At 56.1% G+C, this 22,974-nt stretch overlaps 1 protein-coding gene across 3 annotated transcripts in view; it reads left to right on the top strand.

Annotated features, from left to right (window-relative positions):
* Positions 1-22,974, top strand: part of RAB40C (RAB40C, member RAS oncogene family) — a 29,782-nt gene that overhangs the window by 4,556 nt on the left and 2,252 nt on the right. For all 3 annotated transcript variants that reach the window (XM_042971375.1, XM_042971374.1, XM_007093677.2), the window contains exons 3-6: positions 15,841-15,901; positions 16,379-16,439; positions 22,189-22,266; positions 22,542-22,764. In XM_042971375.1, coding sequence (XP_042827309.1) covers positions 15,841-15,901; positions 16,379-16,439; positions 22,189-22,266; positions 22,542-22,764 — 423 coding nt within the window. The remainder of the gene's footprint in view (positions 1-15,840; positions 15,902-16,378; positions 16,440-22,188; positions 22,267-22,541; positions 22,765-22,974) is intronic.

Here is a 22,974-nt window from a genome sequence, read left to right as displayed (position 1 = left end):
TGTCCTGAATGGACAAGCGGCCCGTGTGCAGCGTGTCTGTGTTGACAGAAACTTGCTGTCGTCTCTGGGCCACCGCACAACCCCTCGTAGTCTCTTTTCTTTCTCTGTGTGTGGTTGGTGCTTGTGTCTGGCTTCTGTCCGTTTTCCGGGCGATTTACTAGGCTTTACCTTTCTTCTGTCAGATGCCAGGTTCCAAGAGGGGCGTCGGCCCTGAGTGTGAGGTGTGCCCGGCACGGTCACAGTGCTGGGCTCCCCCTTGGCTCTCTGTCATCTCGTCCTATCCACCACCCTGTGACGGAAGCACCACCATCGTCCCGTTTTGCAGATGAGGAGCTAAAACTCAGACAAGCCGAGACTCTGCAGCTGTCACAGGCAGCACGGGGCCTGGCACCCATTGTCTCCCTAGGCGCTGGCTGCCCGACCCCCTTCTCCTGGGCCCTGAGCAGCTGGTGGCCGAGTTCCTGGGTGACACTTCTCTCCAGGCTTTGTCGGCTGGAGTGTGGCTGCTGGGCACCTGGTGCTGATGGGTGTGGGTGCCCTCTTCTCACCACGTGCCCTCCCTGGTCCTGGAGCTGCCTCCCCCGCTGCTCTGGGACGTGGGCCCAGTCATTGAGGCCTATTTGTTCTGCCTTCACTGCATTGCTCCTGCCCTGCCTGCCTCTCTCCTAGCTGTGACCAGCGGGGCAGAGCCCCAGCAGCTCCCAGGGTCAGTGGCTAACCAGGGCAGCAAACCACCAGTTTCCAGTGTATGCGACTCATCTGTGCGGGGCTGGGTTTCTTACCTGTCCCTTTGCCAGAGGCGCTCACCTACGCTGTGTGTGATGTAGAGATCGGCCTACCCCAGCCGGACAGGGTGGCAGGCTGAGAGGGGCAACGTTCTGTTTCTGCTTCCGGACAAGCTGACTAGGCTGATTTGTAATTTGAACTGGCATGGCCTTGCCTAAATTTTCTTAAAGTGGGTAGGTAGAATATTTTACTTTCTTTAAAATTGTTTATTTTTTGAGAGAGAGAGACAGAGACAGAGAGTGAGCAGGGGAGGGGCAGAGAGAGAGGGAGACACAGAGTCAGAAGCAGGCTCCAGGCTCTGAGCTGTCAGCACAGAGCCTGTTGTGGGGCTTGGACCCACGAACTGTGAGATCATGACCTGAGCCAAAGTTGCACACTCAACCGACTGAGCCACCCAGGCACCCCATAGAATATTTTAAATTTTCAGTTTTTTTTTTCCCTCCAACCTGCAGCAGTTTGCATAATCTCGAGCGGATAACAGAACAGGTGTCTCAGTGACATTGCCCTGTCGTGTTGGGTACACGTAATGTCATTGTCCCCGCCAACAAGCGTGTGGCTTGGATGATGAACTAAACCGAAGTGTGTTTCAGGGAGGAGACCGCAACAGGGAGCAAAGGACGCAGGCAGGAAGGGTCTTTCAGCCACGTCACTTCCTTTCGTAACTGGTAAGGTGCGAATTTGCCGGTCCCTGAAAAGTTGACCACATACCTAGTCTGGGGCCCGTGGCCAGTGAGGAGGAGAAGGGAGAGGCTGGAGTTTCAGCCAGGCCCCCGGCAGTGGGCAGCACCTAGTGTGGGTGTTGGTGGGTCCTGGGGCCACACGGGTCAGGGCGTCGCCATCAGGCATTTGGAGAAAATGGAGTAAGGTCTCAGTGTCCAGCACCCTGGCTTGGAACAAGGTGGCCCGTGAGGCTGGGTTTACTGCCCTGGGCATTCAGGGGAAGGAGGCTGGGACTGTGAGTGCAGGTGTCAGAGACCCGGAAGGGGGCCGACTGCGCCAAGGCTGGGTGTATTGGGTCGCCCTTAGGGTGGGAAAGTGGGCCCCTTAAGTCTTTTGGGAGTGAGAGTAAATACAAGTGAACAAAATGAACTTGCACTTTGAGCCAGGGGACACCCGAGGCTTGCTTGTTGTGACTGTGCTCACGTGGACCTGGTAGTGAAGGAGAAGTAGTGAAGTGTCCCCAGCGTGCAGTTGTCTCCTGCCAAGACTGGAGCGCTGGGTACCTCATCGACTGTGGATGTGTGTCCTTCGGAGGGTAGAGGGGAGCCAGGGGAACACAGGTGACCGGGTAAGCCTGGCACTGACGGATGTGGTGGGGACCCCAGGACACGAGCGGGACGGTGGGGTACCACCAGACAAGCTTTGGCCCTTCATGGTGCTAGGCGTTTATGTCCAGAGGGGTACGGCCCTTTGGCTGGAATGCGTGAGGGGGAGGCGATTTGGGAAGTGATTTGTGCAGGGTGAGCGGCCGGTGCTCAGAAAGACAGGGCTTCGGGATCGCGAGGAGGGAGGGAAGGTCAGGAGTGGTCTAACCAGGAAGGAATGCAGAGGGCCTGGTGTCAGGAGGCCAGCCTCCTGGAAGAGAACGTGCCGGCATCTCTCAGCAAGAACAGAGAACGGAAGAAGGCCCGAGTGCTGGCCACAGGCAGACACTTTGCGGATCTTGGAAAGCGTCAGAGTACGGACAGTCAGGAGCTGGGTCATCGCCAACCTGGACCTTCCTGGGCAGCAGTGCCCATCACCCAGGCCGAGCTCGGGTGAGCCCCTGGTCATCAGGTCTGTGCAACACCTCGCTCGGGGGACGGCTAGTGGGTTCGGTGACAGTATCCGGACTTGAAAACACTGTGTACGGCCTTGAGCAACTGAAGGAACAGGGTGGTTTCGTCCTTCCTGGGTCTGATGTCGGCAGTCTTCGGAGTGCCGGAAGACGTCGGGAGCGGAGTCTGATTTCCTTATAGATGCTGTTTGGACAGGGACCAGCTCTGTCCCTGAGCACAGATCTCAGCCGAGGTGTGGCACGTGGCTTCGCATCACCGTGCGGAGGCTGCCGCGCTCGTGTGTGACCTGGCTCTCCCGCGGGAGCCAGAGGTCCTGGGTGCGTGTGCACGCTTACAGCTCTCGTGGTCACTGGGGCTGGCGGGGAGCAGGTTCCTGGATAAGTGAGAACAACTTGGTGGTAGTATCATCAGTAAGAGGATCTCCCTCATTTTAAGTCGCTTGGCCAGGGCCACACAGAGTTGTCAGAGGTGGGCTTCTAACGAAAAACAATGCAGGGAAAGAAGTTGAACTTCATTTTTTTAAATTGTTTCTTTATTTTATATTTGAGAGAGAGAGAGAGAGCGAGACAAAGCCCGAGTGGGTTAGGAGCAGAGGGAGAGGGAGACACAGAATCCGAAGCAGGCTCCAGGCTCTGAGCTGTCAGCACAGAGCCCATTGTGGGGCTTGAACTCACGAACTGTGAGATCATGACTTGAGCCAAAGTCAGACGCTTAACCGACGGAGCCACCCAGGCACCCTGAGATGTTTAACTTTAAAATTAAGTAAGTATATTGCAAAGTAATTGTGTAAGTATATTACAGAGAAAATCTGGTGACACTCAACGTTAAAAATGTGCCGGGGTATGTATTTTGTGCTGTAAGGGAGTCAGCAACATGTGTTATCCAGAGCCTTAAAGAGCCTTCCCTTTTGACCTAAGTAATTAGGAATCTTTCCTGAGGGATAATAGGGGACACAACTGAAGAAAGTCAAGGCTTTTTTTTTTTCTTTTTTTTTTTCTAACGGTCCAGCAGTAGATATATGGTATATTCGTAGAGTGAGATACTACATAGCCTTTAAAAACGCTGCTTTGGGGGGCACCTGGGTGGCTCAGTCGGTTGAGCGTCCGACTTCAGCTCAGGTCACGATCTCACGGTTTGTGAGTTTGAGCCCCGCATCAGGCTCTGGGCTGATGGCTCAGAGCCTAGAGCCTGCTTCCGATTCTGTGTCTCCCTCTCTCTCTGGCCCTCCCCCATTCATGCTCTGTCTCTCTCTGTCTCAAAAATAAATAAACATTAAAAAAAATTAAAAAAAAAAACAAAACAAAAAAACACGCTGGTTTGGGGGCACCTGGGTGGCTCACTTGGTTAAGTGTCTGACTTTGGCTCAGGTCATGATTTCATGGTTTGTGTGTTCAAGCCCTGCATCAGGCTTTCTCGGGTCAGCACAGAGCCCACTTTGGATCTTCTCTCTTTCTCTCTTGCCCCCCTCCCCAAATAAATAAACATGAAAAAATATATATATATATACATATATATATATTTATTTATTTTTAAAAAAAGAAAGAAAGAAAGAAAAATGCTGGTTTGGGGTGCCTGGGTGGCTCAGTCAGTTGAGTGTCTGACTCCTGATTTTGGCTCAGGTCTTGATCCCAGGGTTGTGAGATCCAGCCCCGTGTCGGGCTCTGCACTGAGCGTGGAGCCTGTTTGGGATTCTGTGTCTCCCTTTGCCTGCCTCCCTCCTCTCTCTCTCTCTCTCTCTCTCTCTCTCTCTCTCTCTCTCTCTCTCACACACACACACACACACACACACACACACACATAAACAAAACAAACAATGTTTGTTTGGAGGAATGACCAGTGAATATTCAATGAAATGAGGAAATCTTTGATATCTTGTTAAGTGGGCAAAGTATGTCTAATTACATAGTGTATAAATGTGTGTCAAATGAAAGAATTGGGCAATGAAATACGAAAAAACATTATGGTGTGTTATCTCTGAATTTTGGGCTTATGAGTAATTTTTGTATTTTTTGTAAGCATTCTTTATTTTGCCAAGTTTTGTGCACAAGGGGTGCTTGCTGTTTATGAAAGCTTTTGCTTTGGTTTGCTCTGCTGTGGGTTTTAAGGCATTAAGGAAAAGCTCTTTCACGGAAACCGGTCCACAAAGTGGCCCAGAGCCCTCCTGAAAGCCAGCATGTAGCCTAGAAAGGCATTTTGAAATTGATTAGGTAACTTCTGCTTCCTTTTCTGTCCTTCCCCAGGCAGCCCCTGCCTTCTTTCCCCAGCGACAGACTTACTTGGGCCCACAGTGGCAGACCCTGGCCTGTAGAAGGGCAGGCACTAGGAGCTAGCGGGCTGTCCCTGTTCCAGAACATCTGTGCCCTCGGCATCCAGCTCTGGTCAGTGTTCAGACCCATCTCGTAGGGTAGTTCAGCCGCTGGCGGTCAAAGGGCCTGTTAACCTAAACTCCATACAGGTCCTATCCTGTGGGTTTATCATTTTTTTAAATAAAGTTTATTGAGATCTAATGTACGTGTGATGAGATGTACCCATTTCAAGTGTACAGTTCAAGGAGTTGACCAGCGCGCATACCTACATAACCACTGCCTTATTTGGCGTAGGGAACGTTTCCACTTTGCCTACACATTCTGCCATGGCCCTTGGGAGTCCAGCCCCCGACCCCCGAGGGTCTGCTTCCTGTCACTATAAGGTTACTTTTGCCTCTCCAGAACTTCCTGTAAATTGAGTCACGCAAGATGGTCCTTTGCGTTGTTGGTTTTTTCACCTGGCAGGACGTACGTGAGACTGGCCGGGGCGCACACCATAACCGTCTCTCCTGTTCCTGAGCCCCGTTCCTTTGCGCACATAGACCCCAATTCGTTTATCCTTTTACCTGTCAATACACTTCAGAGTATCTCCTGATTTGGGCTGTTGTGAACAATGGCAGTATGAGCGAACGTTCTTGAACAAATCCTTAAAGTTTTTTTAAACATCTGTTTTTGTGGTACATGTGCATATTATGTTGGCCGTTTGTTACGTGTGTGATTTAGTGGCATGAAACACATTCCCAGCTCACACGTCCTTGTGTAAATGTGCCTCTGCGAGTGGGGTTGCTAGGTCACATGTGTGCGTGTCTGCCTAATTCATAAGAAATTGCCACACTGTGTCCAAAGCCCTCTGTCATTCTGAATTCCCACCACCAATACTGCGTTACATCTTGGCAAATGCTTGCTGTTGTCGGCATTTTTTTTTTCTTATTAATCAAACTACGAGGTATAACCTGTGTACCAAAAGCCTGGATCCATTTAAAATTTGCAGTTCAGGGAGTGTTGACAGGTGTGCACACCTGAGAAGCCATCGGACACCCGTGGTCTCTGCGTCGGCCTGTCTGCTGCCAGATCTGGCAAACTCTGGTTTTCATGTTACAGACTCATTTGTATTTCTGGGGTTTTTCTAGAAGTGGAATCACACAGCACTCTTGTGTGTCTGGATTCTCTTTCTCCGTTTTCATTTCTTTAAAAAAATTTTTTTTAATGTTAATTATTAATTTTTGAGAGAGGCAGACACAGCATGATCAGGGGAGGGGCAGAGAGCGAGGGAGACACAGAATCTGAAGTAGCTCCAGGCTCTGAGCTGTCAGCACAGAGCCAGACACGGGGCTCGAACTCACGAATTGTGAGATCATGACCTGAGCCGAAGCTCAACTGACTGAGGCCCCCCCCCCCCTCCGCACGCCCTCTCTTTCTCCATTTTCTTTGAGATGTAGACGCACATCTCACACCTTTGTGTTATGTAGCATTCCACTTGTGAGGACTGCAGTGCGTTTATCTCTTCTTCTGCAGTGGACTTTTGCATGGCTTCCGTGTTTGGGTTTTTCTGAACGGTGTTCCTAGGAACATTCTCATACCTGTTTCTGGTGACTGTATGTATACGTTTCTGTCGGGGATACACTGGTGAGTGGGTTTACTCCAGCCTTAAAAGACACCAAACTGGTTTCCATGTGGTCCCGTGGTGGCGGGGTGACAGTTCATCTGCCTTCCTTTTATCCTGTTACTTTGTAACAGCCTTGCAGCACTGGGTCCTTAGGATCACCTTCTGTTACTTCACCACCCCCCAGTGGGTGGGCTTTAGTTTGTTAATAATGCAGTAATTAACCTTTAGTTACTTTTACACAAGGTACTCGAGCCCTGTTAGTGCTGTAACACATTATCTTACAGTTAGTTATGTGGTCACAAGTCAGCAGGCAGGACGCTGGGGGTTGGGCTCTCCTTTCTGTGGGCTTTAGGGGAGGTCTGTTTCCTTGCTCATGGGCCCGTCCCGCCCTTGTCTTTGCTGACCGTGAACCAGTAGCTGCCCCAGCTTCTGGAGACCACCCACATGCCTCGCCCACCTTCCTTTTTCTCCGCCTTCAAAGCGGGGTCAAGTCCCTTTCAGACTCGGAGTCTCTCCTCCTTCAGTTTCATCTCTGACTCCGCCGGGAAAGAGTCCACATCTTTTAGGGCTCCTGACACATCACACCTCAGGCCTACCCGGATGACCCAGGGCGCTCTCCCTCTCAAAGCGCACAACTACCCAGGTGCACCTGCAGGGTCCCCTCGCCTTGTGGGATGCATGTTCACAGGCTCCAGGGATTAGGAGGAGGGCATCCCCAGGGACAGGGCGAGGGCATTATTCTGCCCACCACACCGTCATGAAAAGTTCTCTGTATCTTGTTGGTTTGGTTAGATTTTTATAGGCTGGTGAGAGGGATGCAGGTCTGCATTTCTGGTAGGTACTGGTGGTCTTAGTTATTGCTGTGGACTGATGTTTGTGTCTCCTGACCCCCCAGGGAATGGTCAGGGGCGGTGCCTTTGGGAAGTGACTCAGTCATGGGGGTGGAGCCTCAGGAGTGGGATCAGTGCCCTTGTAGAAGAGACACCCCCCCCCCCCAGGGCTGCCTGGCCCCTCCCGCTGTCCATGAACCAGGAAGCTGGCCCTCACCACATATAGGCTCTGCTGGGGCCTTGTCTCCAACTTCCAGCCTCCAGAGCCGCGAGAAGTAAATCTCTGTTGTTTATAAACCACCCAGTTTCTGTATTTTGTCACAGTAGCCCGAGCCGACTAAGAAATTACTACAAACATCACCCACTCTATCAGCAAATAGTTTCTGTGAGTCAGAAGTCTGGTCACAGTGTAGCTGGATGCTCACTGGGTCTCAGGGTCTTTCTCGGGCTGCAGTCAGGTGTGGGCCGGGACAGGAAGAATCCTTTTCAAGTTCGTGTTGGCATGAGGCTCGGGTCGGCAGTGCTCACCGCCTCGCTTCCCAGCTGCGTGGGGCTGGGCGTGGGCGGCCTGCCCCATCGAGCCAGCGAGGTAGACGCTGCCAGCGGCATGGTCCCATGCAACATGATCGTGGAGGGACGTCCATCACCTTGGCCCCCCTCCACAGGTCAGTAGCAAGTCTTAGTTCCCACCACCCTCGAGGCGAGGGGCGGGACCCCGGGCCCATGTGAGAGTGCCTGCCACGCTGCCCACCATTGCTTCCTATCCGCTGGGGGCGTGTGCAGTTCCCTTGTGGGTCCCCAAGCGTGCCCTGTGCTGCGACGCACATCTCCTCAGCACAGGCATGTGCCGTGGCCTTCCCCGGGGGAGGGGGGGGGGCGGCGTGAAGGCTGCACACGTACGTGCCGGGGCCACCTGGGCCTGAGGCCGGAGTGTGGGTCCCAGGGCGTTCTGTGTGTCCACCTGCGCTGCGGGAAGCTTTTTCCGGTTCTTGGAAGACCAACATTCCTCTTCTGCTTCCCGGCTATCTTTGGGGACTTGAGGACAGCTCACCTGCCTTCCCTGGGGAGTAACATTTAGGAAACAAGAGCTGCCTGTGCTGGGTTTAGACGCCCGGTCCTCTTGGAAGCACACGCTGGGAGGTGGGGTCCGGGAGCTCCGTGGGTGGTGTCGCTGTGGGAGCGTGCTCGCCCCGAGCGCCGGGGACCCACTCCCGTCAGTGGGCCGCTGCGGTGGGGACAGCCTGCGGGGTTGGCCTCCTCTGCCTCGGGACACCGCTGGCACGTGAGTTTCAAAGGAAGACACCAATTAGCATTTTGTTTCGTTCTGTTTCGTTCCTTTTTAAATTCCTTTTTATAAACTTCCTCTCACTGTGAGGCATTTAAAAAAATTTATGTTTTATTTATTATTTTTTAAGTTTCTTTATTTATTTTGAGGAGGTGGGGGCAGGAGAGGCGGAGAGGAGACAGAGAATCCCAAGCAGGCTCTGCGCTGTCAGCACGAGTCGAACGTGGGGCTTGAACCCATGAACCATGAGATCATGACCTGAGGTAAAGTCAGACATTTTACCAACTGAGCCACCCAGGTGCCCCTATTTATTTTTGAGAGAGAGAGAGAGAGAGAGAGAGAGTGAGTGGGTGGGCGGGGCACAGAGAGAGAGAGAGAGGGAGAGAGAGAGTGTGAGTGGGTGGGTGGGGCACAGAGAGAGAGAGAGAGAGAGAGAGGGAGAGAGAGAGATCGAGAATCCAAAGCAGGTTCCAGGCTCTGAGCTGTCAGCACAGAGCTTGACGCGGCACAGATCATGACCTGAGCCAAAGTCGGACGCTTAACCAACAGAGCCAGCCAGGCCCCCCTTACTGTGAGGAATTTTTACAAAGTCCTCCTGTGGGGTGCCTGGCTGGCTCAGTTGGTAGAGCATGTGACTGTTGATCTCAGGGTTGTGAGGTCAAGTGCCACATTGAGCATAAAGCTTACTTTGAAAAAAAAAAAAAAAGTCCTCCTGTGGCTTTTAATCATGTTGTACAGTAGCTGGATAATTACCCATTTAGTGTTGCCTTTTTTCCATAAAGACTGGACCCTCAGGGGGCGCCTGGGTGGCTCAGTCGGTTGAGCGTCCGACTTCAGCTCAGGTCATGGTCTCTGTGCTGACAGCTCGGAGCCTGGAGCCTGCTTCAGGTTCTGTGTCTCCCTCTCTCTCTCTGCACCGCTCCTGCTCCTGCTCTGTCTCTCTCTCTCTCAAGATACATAAACATTAAAGAAAAAAGTGTGGAAGCTCAGAGAGGTGGTGCGACACACGTGCTGTCTGGGCAGGTGACGAGACACCCTTCCTTGCCCGCTCCCGTCAGACGGGTCCCGTCAGACGGGTCCTGCAGGCGTGTGGGAAAGGGCCACGCCCAGAGGTCAGCCAGGCTGTGTGCAGGGTCTCCATTCTGAACAGCCCCTGGTCCCTCTCCACAGTGGAAAACTGAGCCAACAATCTCAGTTTCCGCACAAAGTCAAGCTGACCGGGCGGGTAGCCGAAGACACTTGGTTCTTTTTGGTGTGTTCCTCTCACCATGAGTTCCATGTAATTCCTGGTGACAGGGGGTCTTCTTGGGGGGGGGTCTGTGGTCCTCAGTTGGTGCTGACAGTCGCGTGGGCATTGGTGAAGGTCTGAAGGAGGGAGCTGAGGCGGAGAGCGTGTGACCCGCGGCCTGTTCTTTATTTATTTATAATTTTTTTTTTTAACGTTTATTTATTTTCGAGATAGGGAGAGACAGAGCATGAACAGAGGAGGGCCAGAGAGAGGGAGACACAGAATATGAAGCAGGCTCCAGGCTCTGAGCTGTCAGCACAGAGCCCGACGCGGGGCTAGAACTCACGGACCGCTAGATCATGACCCGAGCCGAAGTCGGCCGCCTAACCCACTGAGCCACCCAGGCGCCCCGACCCGCGGCCTGTTCTGTCGGGTGACTCCTGTTGGGACATCACACCTCCACTCGGGCCAGCGGCGTGGCTCTTGTGCCACCTTGTCTTGACAGGCTGGCCACGTGGCCACCGACGCCCCACCTGGTGGCAGGCGTCCCACCCCCAAGCGTGAGAGGCCAGGGGCGACAGAGGGTCATGTCCTGCTGGTTGGTGCCGCCCGTGGCCAGCCTTCATCCTGCGCACGCCTGCAGCTCTGGTCACAGCCCCTGGTGAGGTGGTCTCGGCGGGAGAGGCGTACCTTGGTGAGTCCCCCAAACCAGCCGGGAGGGGGACACTGTCAAAACCTGGCGTTCCCGAAAGTTGAAACCTCATGACCTTTTCTGCACCATTGCTTCCTCCTTCCACCTCCCCTCTCCGACCCGTCTCTTCGAAGAACGCCGCAGTCCTCAGCCCGTGATTATGGTGTTCCTGCCCCTCCAGCCTCTGTTGGTGTTTTCCTGGGGCCGGGAGCTGCTCACCTCGCACTGTCCGGGCTGTTGTCAAGGGCAGGGACTCGAGGCCAGTGACGCAGGGACATGGTGTCGGGGGGCGGTGGCCGGCGCCATCCTCGGCCCTGGCAGGCCTCGCTGGACCAGGGCTTTGCACACGCCCCCACCGCCCCGAAACGGAGCGGAGTGAGGCTGGTTCCGGGTCACGTGCTCTGCCTGCACGCAGAGCCAGATCCCGCACGCGCAGGCGCGCTGCAAGGCGAAGTGGAGAAGTGCTCGCCCCCTGCACCATCTGTGCTCGTGCGCCGTCGTACTAGATGCCGAGGCGGGGGCGGTGGAAACGTACCCGGTGCGTGTAACACCCGTGTTACGACGGGTGATGTGATTTTTTCCCCCAAAATGGTAAAGAACTTTCGGTAAAATTCCGCACAAACGAGACACCCGTGGTTCACAAGGTGGTGGCGTCCCTGCCAAGTGTGGTGTGCGCCTGGGACACACACGCTGCGCAGGACAGGTCAGGATCTCCGCTCAGAGTGAGGGCCACGGGAACTTCACCTGTGCAAACACCTGGCCAGATGTTGGAGGTGTTTTCAGGACTCAGGATGATTCCCTGTGCTGCACAGTGATCACGTGCATGGCAGTTCACCCGGAGTCCCTGGCCTCTGCCTCCTGAGCTTGTGACAGCAAGACATGTCCCCACGGTCTCTAAATGTCTCCCTGGAGGGACCCTGGGTCGCTCTTGCCCCCGGTGCAGCTGTGGTACAGCTGGCAGCGATGTGAGCCCCTTTACTTCCCGGAACGATGCCTGGTGTAGAGTAGGAATGTAAAGGGTAATTTGTGTCAGGTGAATTGCCACTCCACTCAGAGACCCCAGTAAAACAATAGAAAAGACAGTCTCAAAAACCCGTGACTCCGTCAGGTGAGAGAGGCTGACAGGTTGGGAAGCAGGTACCGCTGCCAGGATGAAGTGCAGAAGCCCGAAGGAGGCTGCGAGGCGCCGGCAGGGCCCCCGGGCCCCTCTGAGCTCAGCGCCGGAAGGCAGGGCTGAGCTGGGCTGGGGGGCGGCTGGGCAGGGGCACCGCAGGTCTGCTCCCGGCGAGGCTCAGGCGTGGTGGAGGGCCGGCCAGCCCTGCCTCTGGTGCTCAGGCGGTGTTCCCGTGCTGCCCCGAGGCGGCAGCCAGTTCTCTGCTGGGACAGTCCCAAGTCCAGGAGGAAGGACCTGCACGCCCCCCGAGGCTCCAGGCAGCTCTGCCGGGAGCCCCGCGTCAGTAGAGTCGCCGAACATCCTGCAGCTTCTTAGGGTCTCTCGGGTGGACATCCAGGCGCTGCCCCACTGTGAGGAAGACAACAATCTACTAAGTAGTAGTGTTACCTGAGGTCCAGAGATACTGGCTCCAAGAACTAGGAACACGGTGTTATTCGAAAGGAGCGTTCAGAGGGCCAGCAAGAGCGTTTAGAAGTTAAACTAGACAGAGCAGCAGATGGGAAAGCAAACGGGCGCAGCCACTCTGGAAAACAGTATGGAGGCTCCTCAAAAAATTAAAACCAGAACTGCCCTAGGACCCAGCAATTGCACTACTGGGTGTTTATCCAAGGGGTAAATGAGTCATGACCTCGCTCTTGATGAGTTTGAACCCTGCATGGGGCTCTGTGCTGACACTGCGGAGCCTGCTTGGGATTCATTCTCTCTCTCTCTGTCTCTGTCTCTGCCCCTTCCCCACTTGCATTGTCTGTGTCTCTCTCAAAATAAATAAACTAACTAAATAAGAAGGATCGTGAATCAGAACAGCACCTGTCTCCCCTGGGTGCCTCTGGCCACCTGCCCCTGGCCCCTCCTGGCCTCCCAGTGCCCTGTGGTCCGTCCAGAGAGTGTTCGTAAGTCCTTGGGCCTGAGACCTGCCCAGGATGACTCCTCCTTGTGTTTGAGCTTCGTGCGTTGAGCGCGTGCACTGCGGTGGCTGGGGCCCAGCCCGTGAGAGGCCCGGTCGCCCCCGGTGCCCTCGGGCAGCTGTTCCTGCCCCCGCTAGCTGATTCTGTTCTCAGCGGTCGCGACTGTGCCATACAAGCCACTCAGCATTTTGAATGAAGCCTCTGGTTATCATGTTTTCCAAGAGACGCTCGGTATTTATGGACTGAGGGGCTGAAGTAGGGGGAGGAGGATTGAAATTCTCCAGCAACAGATCTGGAGACCCGAGACGTGTCCGAGCCGACTCAGCACTGAAGTATGGTTGGTTCCGGCACAGGTTTACGGCAGGGAGATCCTGCCTTTCTCTTTGGACTCTCGTCTGTGTTTTCTAAGGCTCTAAAAAGTACGCTTTAAGTTTCTGTCCAGATTTGGGAGGTGGGGATGTGGGGCAGGGCAGTCACGAAGCTCTCTGCCCCATCTGGACCTCTCGGCCAGCGACCAGGCCACCTGCAGCTGGGCCCTGCTGTCTGCTTTCCGCAGGCCCCTCGCACGGGCTGCCCGGTCTTCCTCGGGGATGGGAGGGCATGGCTCCGAGCCGTCTCCGGGCTCTCCTGTGTGGCCTTCCCCGAGAACCCTGTGTTCTGGGAGCCCTCTGACCTAAGCTGGGTGGGCTGTGCGGCAGGAGGGGCCAGGAGCAGAGCGGACCCTCCCCTCGGTCTGGCTCCCAGCTCCGAGTGCCCATCTGCGTGGGTCCCGCTGTGCGCATGGCCAGGCCTTCAGTGGAGCTGCCGGTGGGCAGAGACCGGAGACCGCCGTGGACGCGCTGCCGCATTGGGTCGGGTGGAGCGCAGGCAGACAGGTCAGCGGGGTGCCGGGCTGCACACGGTGCGGTCCACGTCGACGTCGTCTCCGGGGCCTTTCCCGGGCGCGCCCTCCTCCCTGCGGCTCCCAGCTGGGCTTCCGGGAGTTGCCTCGGGGGGACTTGGCGTCAGGGCGGCCCCTTTCCTGGGAGCCTCAGAGACGTCCTGGGCGGTGTCCAGTCCCCGAGGCCCAAGCCTGCCGGGCTGATGGCCACCCGGAGGAGATGTTGCCCGGAGGATGGGCGTCCACACCAACAACCTTTCTGGTCATCTCTGTTTCCCACATGATCCTCCTGTGGTCCATCTCACAGCAGCTGTAGAGCCAGAACCAAAAGGAGGCGAGTTTCGGGTCAAACCTGTGCTGCTTTTTTGACAGAATTACAGGAGCTTCCTCTGAGGGTCAGGGGAAGGGCAGGTGTCGAGGAAAGACGGTGGGACAGGCCTGAGTTTGCTTCTTCCGAGAAGTGTCTCTGTCACTTGAGAATGTGTACAAGACAGTCTTCTCCCTTTTCTGTGTGTTGTGGTAAAGCGTACGTAGTCGAAGTTCCCCGCCTTAAGCGTTTCTAGAAGCGCAGTTCAGTGGCAGGAGGCGCATCCCCGCTGCGTGGGACCACGACCGCCGCCCATCCGCACAGCTCTCCCACGGCCCCAAGCGGAAGCTCTGTGCCCACCCCTCCCCTGCCCCTGGGGACCACCGTCTCCTTCTGTCCCCAGGGGCACCCGCACCGTCTTCCCGTGACAGGCGTTATGTCACTGACCACGGCGTCCTCGAGGTCCATCCGCGTCCGAGCGCGTGTCGGAATCTCCTCCCCTTTAAGGTACAGGGCTAGTCCGCTGCGTGGACAGACCACATTCTACCCATCCGCCGATGGGCCCATGAGCTCCTCCCGCCTTTTGGCTGCTGTGAATGATGCTGCAGTGAGCGTGGGTGTGGAAATACATCCGTGTTTGATTCCCTGCTTTCGTTTTTGGTTGTGCACCCAGAAGTGGAATTTCTGCATCATAAAGTAATGGTGTTTAATTTTTTGAGGCATCACCTGAGTGTTTTCCGTGTGTCTGCGCCCTTTTCTGTTCCTCCCCGCCGTGCACGACGGTACAGTTTCTCCACATCCTTACCAGCGCCTGTTATTTTCTTGTTTGTTCGTTTGTTTTTCTAGAACTGTCTGAATGGTGCGCGGTGACATCTCGTTGTGGTTTGATTTGCATTTTTCCTGATGATGGGTGCTGTTTCCGTGTGCTTATTGGTCATTTCTGTATCTTCTTTGGAGAAATGTCTACCCAAGTCTTTGGACCATTTCTTAATTGGATTTTTTGTTGTTTTTTTCATTGTCGTGTTTCCTTCTCTATTCTGGATATCAGCCCCTCATCAGATACGTGACGTGTAAATATTTTCTCCCATTTTGTGGATTCCATCTTCATTCTGTCGAATGTCTTTTGACGCGTGGGAGCCAGGTTTAGGGGCACACTTGGGAGTTCGCCAGGCAGAGGCACAGCGAGGGTAGAGGCACCGGTGCCGGAGTGGGTGTGCCATATGCACAGTGTGAGAACAGCACCTGCATTAAAAATGCCCATTTGCGGGGCGCCTGGGTGGCGCAGTCGGTTAAGCGTCCGACTTCAGCCAGGTCACGATCTCGCGGTCTGTGAGTTCGAGCCCCGCATCAGGCTCTGGGCTGATGGCTCGGAGCCTGGAGCCTGTTTCCGATTCTGTGTCTCCCTCTCTCTCTCTGCCCCTCCCCCGTTCATGCTCTGTCTCTCTCTGTCCCAAAAATAAATAAAAAACGTTGAAAAAAAAATTTAAAAAAAAAAAATGCCCATTTGCAAGCCCTCTTGGAGGAAGTGTTATGAAAAGACAAGAAACCTGTGAGATATTTAAGGGTTAAAGAGGTGGAGGGAAGACAGAGCTTGTGCAAAGTTTCCAGATGGCCCACAAAGCACTAGAAGATGTTACATGTAAGCTAAGTGTCCCTGCTCCTGCCGACTTCTCTTTACGTGAAAGCGTGAAAAAATAAACACTAAAGATATGGCAAGCATAGGTCTTTCAGAAGGCTCTCCAGGGAAATGGCATTTTAGGAATTACTTTACCCTTAATAATGCTCCCACCACGCTCCAGTTGCCAGTACCTGGGGACTGTATTGAGCCCAAGGACCCAGAAGCTCACCGAGCCTTCGGGAGGTCGACGACAGGACCTACAGGAAGTAGGTCAGCATGGAGATGAGCCATCCTCCTGCAGCCGGGGCTCTTGGGGCAACACGGGGGTGGCCAGCTCGGGTTGCTGGGCTGGAGCCACAGGAAGGCTCAGGTGGGGTGGCACACCTCTCGGCCCTGGCGGGCCCGTTCCCAGGCGTCGCCTACAGCTGCCCTCTGCTTCCTTGCAGGCATCGACTATAAGACGACCACTATCCTGCTGGATGGACGGCGGGTCAAGCTGGAACTCTGGTGAGTCAGGCCATGCCAGGCAAGGTGCCTGGGGGCAGGGGCTGTGGCACCTCAGTGTCATTGCACAGTGCCTGAAGTGAGTCAGGAACCCTTAAAGAGACCGGGGGGCGTCCTGGTTTACATTCACGTGCATAGCCATTTGCACAGACCCTATGTCAGTGTGGAATGGACTTCGCTCCGTGGAGCAGAACCCGAAAGTCCGAGCCCAGCTCCCTGTTCCCGTAGAGACTCATTCCCACAGTGGTCATGGCCGCTCTCCCCTTGCCCTTTACTGGGCTACACGTTAAGGAGCATTTTCCAGAACCTCAGTGTGGAGGCGTAAAATCCCACAGGGGTGGGGTTCTCCAGCCCAGCGGGGCAGGGTTCCAGGGAACAGAGGCCCGTGGGGGTCAGCCAGGGCACGCTGGGGGGGGGGGGGGCGCGTGCCTCCCAGGATTCATGCTGTGCGTGCTGCGTCCCCCGCCCCCTGTGTTGCAGGGACACATCGGGCCAGGGCAGGTTCTGCACCATCTTCAGGTCCTACTCCAGGGGCGCGCAGGTAAGCCCAGCATCATCAGCGCGGGTGCCGTTCTCCAGGACAACCTCCCCGGCTGCTGTGTTGTCACACCCCACGTGCGTCACTCTTTCTAAGCAAGTCTTGGTGTTTGAACACCCGGCTTCCGCTAGGAGTTCAAACGAGGATGTCCTCTGAGTGACGCAGCCTTGGCCGTCAGAGCTCCGTGGCGCCAGTCGGCGTCCCGAGCTCTGCGGGAGGTGTGGTGGGAGCCTTGGGGAGCCGCTCAGTCACCGGTTCACCGGGAAGAGGGGGCTGCCCGGGCAGGCTGGCCGGGATCACTGTTGAGGACTTCAGGGACTGAGCATCGGAGCCACCGCGGAGGGGGCTGCTGCAGGCCCTTAGGGGCAGGGGCGCCTGCCCGTTTCTGTCTGCGCCCCCAGGTTCCCCCAGCGTGCTTACGCGCTGACTGGGTCTGTGTGGTTCAAGGCTAGGCGAAGGGAAAGTAGCCACACCAACAGAGCTGTGGACTCTCACTGCCGGGTCGGGTTTGTCAGCTTTGATTCAGGGCAGGCTGTGACCCCCCTGCGGAGGAGACCCCTGGAGTCAGAGCTGCCCTGCACCCCAGGCAGGGTCCCCCGTCAGGAGCACCACACACTCGTGCAGGGACCTGGCGCTTGGGCACGTGGCCGGGCCTCTGGCTGTGGGGCACGGGCCACAGGTGGGTCTGCATCTAGCAGGAGCATGCGCTGCCTGTCACCAGCCCCCCACTCTGGCTCGGGCTTGAAGGGAGTCCCCTGGGCATTTGTTTTGCTTCGTGAGCAGGGATGAATGCCCAGCCACTCCCGTGCTACTCTTTCTGGTCCATGGGACCTGGGAAACCAGAGGGAGATTTCTTCTGTGACAGAGTCGGATGGAGTCTGAGTAGATGTCGACAGGAACACCCAGCCCCAGCCTCTCCTCCAGGGCCTCCTGAGTGGGAGCCTCTCTGGCATGGTGATCGGGAGGAAGACCCCAAACGGGGCCCCCATCTGCTTTCTGCTGAGGTTGGGGTGGAGGACCCCCAGGCTGGGCTTGGGAGCTCCTGTCCTGGGAGCTCTGCCCCTGGAGCGGCCAGCTTGGTGATGTGACCCATGCACAGGCTACCCCCAGTGCGTGCCCGATGCCTGGGGGGGCCCTGCAGAGGTGGTGTGCACCCGGCAGGCCCTAAACTGAGCCTAAGCAAGGAAAGACAGAGGGACCTCCGGGTATGGGTCGCAGCTTTGGGGCCTGTCAGCTTGAGTGAGCACAGGGAGAGTTCAGGCACGCACGTGTGGTCCACGGGCCGCTTTTGCTTCAAGGCGGGACGCCACGTGTGGTTTTATACATAGGAGACGAGAAGGCTGTCTTCTGACCGCTAGTGTTCATTGTCAGTGGACCATGGGTCACTGGTGAGTTCCGACGTGTTTCTTTTGCATTTTACCATTTCCTAACTTTGCTACAATAAACGCATACCACTTTTGTAATAAAACGGAAAATGAAGAGATGGGAGGAGTTACGTTGGGTATGATAATAAAGGCCCCCTGGGAGATGCTGAGAAAAGACCCGAGAGGCCTCGGCTGCCCTGCCTGCTGTGAGTGTGAACGTGGGACAGACCACAGACACCCACTTCTGTGTAGACACTTGAGGACCGAAGCAGCAGCCAGGCCTGCACGTTCGCCAGACTGTACGTTCTGAGGAAGCACATCCTGTTACCACGTCCACGTTCTCTCCAAAGCATCCAGCCCAGTCGGTTGTGTATCAGCTGTTGCTTTTGCTTTGCTAGCCCTGGGGGTGCTGGTCGTTTCGGGGCTGGGTGGCTGGCAGCGGGCGCCGAGTCTGGGGTGCTTCTGCCTGTCGTGCTTCTGTCCCGTCTGGTGGTGGCAGTGAGGACGGTGGGGTCTGCATGGTCAGCACTACCTGACTTTGCAGCTGATGATACCGCTAGTGGAGTTTCCTCTCTCCTGTCACTCTCCTACCCTCGGTTAAGGTCAGAGAGGCCTTGCGGGTCCCGTAAGGTCCAGAACACAGAAGCCCCTGGCCAGCCCCTGTGTGTTGTCACCTGCCCCACAGCGGTACTGTCTCGTGGCTCTTGCCATGAGTACCTTTCTGTCCTGGACCACTGGACTGTGGCCCGTGTTTGCTGTTGCTGCGTGCTGAGGTGGCCCTGGGAGGCCGGTGCCTCCCGTGGGGGTCCCCTGGAGTCCCAGGGAGGGGACTGGGGGCCAGGAACAGGGAACGTTCTGTTCAATTGAGGGTTTGGGGTCACCTGGATTAGCACTGGGGAGAGCACGGCCAGGCGCTGGTCTGGATAGAGAGGGTTCGATTCATTCCCGTGAAAAGGGGTTTCCTGTGAAAAATGGTCTCGGGCTCACATTTGCCATTACACGATTGCTGGTGAGGGTACCAGCATGCCACCTGTCACCGCCCAGCTCGGGGGGCATTTGGGCCAGAGACCGTTTGACAGACACCTGCTCCCCATTTTCAGTGCTTGTCTTGCTCCTGGCAGAAGCCTGGGCGCGTGTTGGGGGCGTAGGCAGAGCTCCTTGGGAGCCTTACCGTACAACATGTATCACACGTGCCAAAAACTGACTTCATAAAAAGTGCACCTCTGCACCTCGGTTGGGGTGCTGGTGGCACAGGTTCGTACGTTTGTCCAAGCTCGTCAAACTGCTCACCCTTAAAATCTCTCTGCATCTTCTGAGGGATAAGCGGTAGCTCAGAAATGGACAGAATGAGGACCTGGGCCCTGCACTCCCACCTCTGGGAATCCTGTGGCCCGGGTCACGTTGTACGTGCTCAGGCCTTCATCTCAGGTGTTGGTAATCACACAGTAGGTGAAGTCACCTGAGCGCCAACAGCCGCGCCACCTGCTGAGCCTGGCGTGAGGCTCTGGCGTCTGTGGGGCAGGGGGTCCCGGGTGGGGGCTGGGCAGCTTGCACCACATCCCCGTCTGTGTCAGGAATGAGACGGTAAGCGGTTATCCCTGGAGCGACGGGGAGAGCTTCTGTTTGTACCCTGGAGTACCCGCTCATTTAAAACCTCTGAGCCTGTGGTACTTTTATTAATTGAAAAAACAGTATAGTGAGAATTTATTTGCTCCTCCTTCTGCCTCTTTGGAATGCACGGCCGACTTGGGACCCCTTGGGGTCTTCTGGTAACGAGCAGCCTCGCTTTGGTTTCTCATCGGTGCCACGTGTGCTCGATCCCACCTGTCCTTCCCGCACTCATTTTGGTCCCTGCTGCCTGCGATGTGACCAGCTCTGTGTCCTTCCTCCCTGTGATGGACCGCGACTGGGGCAGCCGCAGGAAGATGGTTGTGGGTGCAGGTTGGCGCCAGCTGGGAGGGACAGCCAGGGGTTCCACAGCCGCCTAGGGGCGTGGCTGAAGCCTGAGCCCAAGAGATGAGCTTCTGCCTGCTTGTTTGAGCTTTTCAGCCTCACACAGGTGAGCAGGAGCAAGAAGGTGAGTCCCTGTCGAGCTCCAACACGTGGTTGTGCGTGGAAACTGTTCTCTGTGGGTTGTTGTGTGTTTGTACTTCTGTTTCTAAAAACTGTGCAGGGGCACCTGGGGGGCTCGGTTGGTTAAGCGTCCCCCTCTTGCTTCGGCTCAGGTCATGATCTCACTTACGGTTTTGTGGGATCGAGCCCCACATCGGGCTCTGAGCTGATAGCGGAGTCTGCTTGCGATTCTGTCTCCCTTTCTGCCCCTCCCCCACCCCCCACTTGTGCTCATTCTCTCAAAAAAAAAAAAAACAACTTAAAAGGTCTGCACATCTGTGTACTTCTCACAGTCTGCTGTGCACCTCCGTGTCTTACGTTTATACCCACTTGGTACGTCCATACCTTGACTTACTCCAGTCCTGGGACTGCACGTTTAGCTGTATGAACGGGGCTGAGATGAGGTCACTACATGCGCCCTCTGTTATGTCGAAGAAGGGGGGGGGGGTCAGGGGCCCCCCACTGCAGCACTAGCCAGAGGCTTTGTTCCTTGTGCCCCAGGCAACAGGGTTAACCCCAGCTGCTCACGGGTCCTGTCCAGTCTCACTCGTGGCACTGCCCCCGCCAGACTGGTGTCTCCGCTCTTGACTTCAAGTGAGTCTGTGCACATCTGTCTCCAGAGAATGTTGCTCCGGGCCTGGCTCTTCCTTCCCTGCAAGGGTCCCTCCCGGCTCGGCAAGTGGCTCTGCCCTGCCAGAGGCCTTCCGGCCCAAGAGTGGGGTTTTGAGCTCCACGTCGACAAGATCGAGGGCTACACTTCAGTCTTGCAGGATTTGAAGGACACTTTTTGAGGGGAAAGGCGCATTTGGAGGTGGAGGGTGCCCTGTCCTTTTGATCTCAGCTGCATTGTCCCCGTGTATGACAGAGACACAGGCTGAATGGAGCCTTGATGGGGCAGGATGGGGTGGATCCTGTCTGCTGAGAGGTTCCGGCTCCTGAGCCTGCTTCAGAGTGGCCTGAAGGGGCAGAGAGAGGCGGGAGCCCGCAGCTACGCTCTCTGCTGGAATCACCTTTCCGCGGCTCGTGATGGAGATCTCTCGGGCAGGGACGATGGGCGAGCCAGGCAGGCGGAGACAGCCCAGAGCTGAGCTCTGACTGCTTGGTCTCTAAGGGACGTGCGGCAAAATCCCCACAGCAGATCCTCTGCCCAGTTCGGGGGGGCGGGGGGCTGCTAGAGTGACTGGCGTCCTGCCTGCAAATTTGGGTTGGAAAACTAAGAACCCGTCCGCTCGGTCCCCGGGTCCCCTGAGCAGAGCTCCGTTGGACAGTGTCAGGGACATCACCCCTGTCTGCCTGCCAGGGTTGTCCGCAGGGCCTGTCCACACTGTCTGTAGACCTGTGTAGACTGTCTTAGCTTGGGTGATTTTTTTTTTTTTTAATGCTTATTTATTTATTTTGAGAGAGAAAACTCGAGAGCAGGAGAGGGCCAGAGAGGGGATGGGAAGAGAATCCCAAGCAGGCTCCACACTGTCAGCACAGAGCCCGACACGGGGCTCAGTCCCACAACCCTGGGATCGTGACCTGAGCCAAAATCAAGAGTCGGATGCTTAACCGACCGAGCCACCCAGGCGCCCCTTCAGCTTGAGTCATTTTTAAATGATCACAGGATAATGCTTACAATGTGTTTGGAGGAAAGAAATTGAAAAAATACCAGTTTTCCCAGCCAAGTCTTCAAGATAGGGAGGGAAGAGGCAGCACTGAGCCCACGAGATCCCCCCATTGCCATCACCCCACACAGAGGGTGTCCAGGACCACACGGGCCTGCCCTCGGTGAGGAGATGGGGACAGGGCTGGCTGAGCCCTGCGTGCAGAGCTGATGCCAGCAATGCCTCGGAAGCGTGACAGAGTCTCAAAGCCAGGCGTTTTTCACATGGAAAACGTGTGACCCACACAATCCCCTTGAGGGGCGCCTGGGTGGCTCAGTCGGTTGGACGTCCAACTTCGGCTCAGGTCATGATCTCACAGCTTGTGAGTTCGAGCCCCACGTCGGGCTCTGTGCTGACAGCTCGGAGCCTGGAGCCTGCTTCGGACTCTGTGTCTCCCTCTCTCTCTGCCCCTAACCCACTCACATTCTGTCTCTTGTCTCTCTCAAAAATAAATAAACATTAAAAAATAATAATAAAATAAATAAAAGCTGTCTGGCTGGAGCCGAGTGGCCCTGGCCCCGCCTATGCTGGAAAGGAGTGGTGCTTGGCCACATAGGGCACTGTGCCTGGAATAGGACCCCTTCCATCCAGGCGGCCCCCGGCCTCTCGACGCCCGTGTCTCCCTTGCAGGGGATCCTCCTGGTGTATGACATCACCAACCGCTGGTCCTTTGACGGCATCGACCGGTGGATCAAGGAGATTGATGAGGTAGGTGTGCATCCATAGATAGCCCTTGCACGGTCCCTTCCCAGGGTGCACTCCCATCCCCGGCAGGAAGCCGGGGGACCCCGTTGGCTGTCCCTACCCCCGCCTCTGCCCGTTGCCCTGGCTCTCTGTCATCTTGCACACTGACTGCCACATACTCGGTGGCCACAGAATGGACAGTGAGGGCCCTGCCTGCTTTGGGGGCAGGGGGACAGTGCCAACATGGGGGTGTCCTGTGCTCGTGCCTCTGCTGAGTCCTGTGCCCCCCCCCCCGCAAGCATGCACCCGGGGTCCCCCGGATCCTGGTTGGGAACCGGCTACACCTGGCCTTCAAGCGGCAAGTTCCAACAGAGCAGGCACGCGCCTATGCAGAGAAGAATGGCATGACCTTCTTCGAGGTCAGCCCTCTGTGCAACTTCAATGTCATTGAGTCCTTCACGGAGCTGTCCCGCATCGTGCTTATGAGGCACGGCATGGAGAAGATCTGGAGGCCCAACCGAGGTGAGGTGGTGTCGCAGCTACGGTCAGGAGAACGGAGGCAGAGGGGGCCTCTGGCAGCCCACTCAGGGGCCTGCCTCCCCGGGTTGGAGGGGAAGCAAGATCCCCGCTGCTTCCCTGACACCTGGAGGCTAAGTTAGCCTGCGCCCTGTGTCTGCTCTGTGTGGGGTCCCGGCGCTGTGCAGGGGTCTGCGCCTCGGTGCTGGGAGGGAG

Source organism: Panthera tigris, chromosome E3 (genome assembly GCF_018350195.1).
Source record: "Panthera tigris isolate Pti1 chromosome E3, P.tigris_Pti1_mat1.1, whole genome shotgun sequence".
Taxonomy (NCBI): Eukaryota; Metazoa; Chordata; class Mammalia; order Carnivora; family Felidae; genus Panthera; species Panthera tigris.
This window is presented reverse-complemented; position numbering and strand designations above follow the sequence as displayed.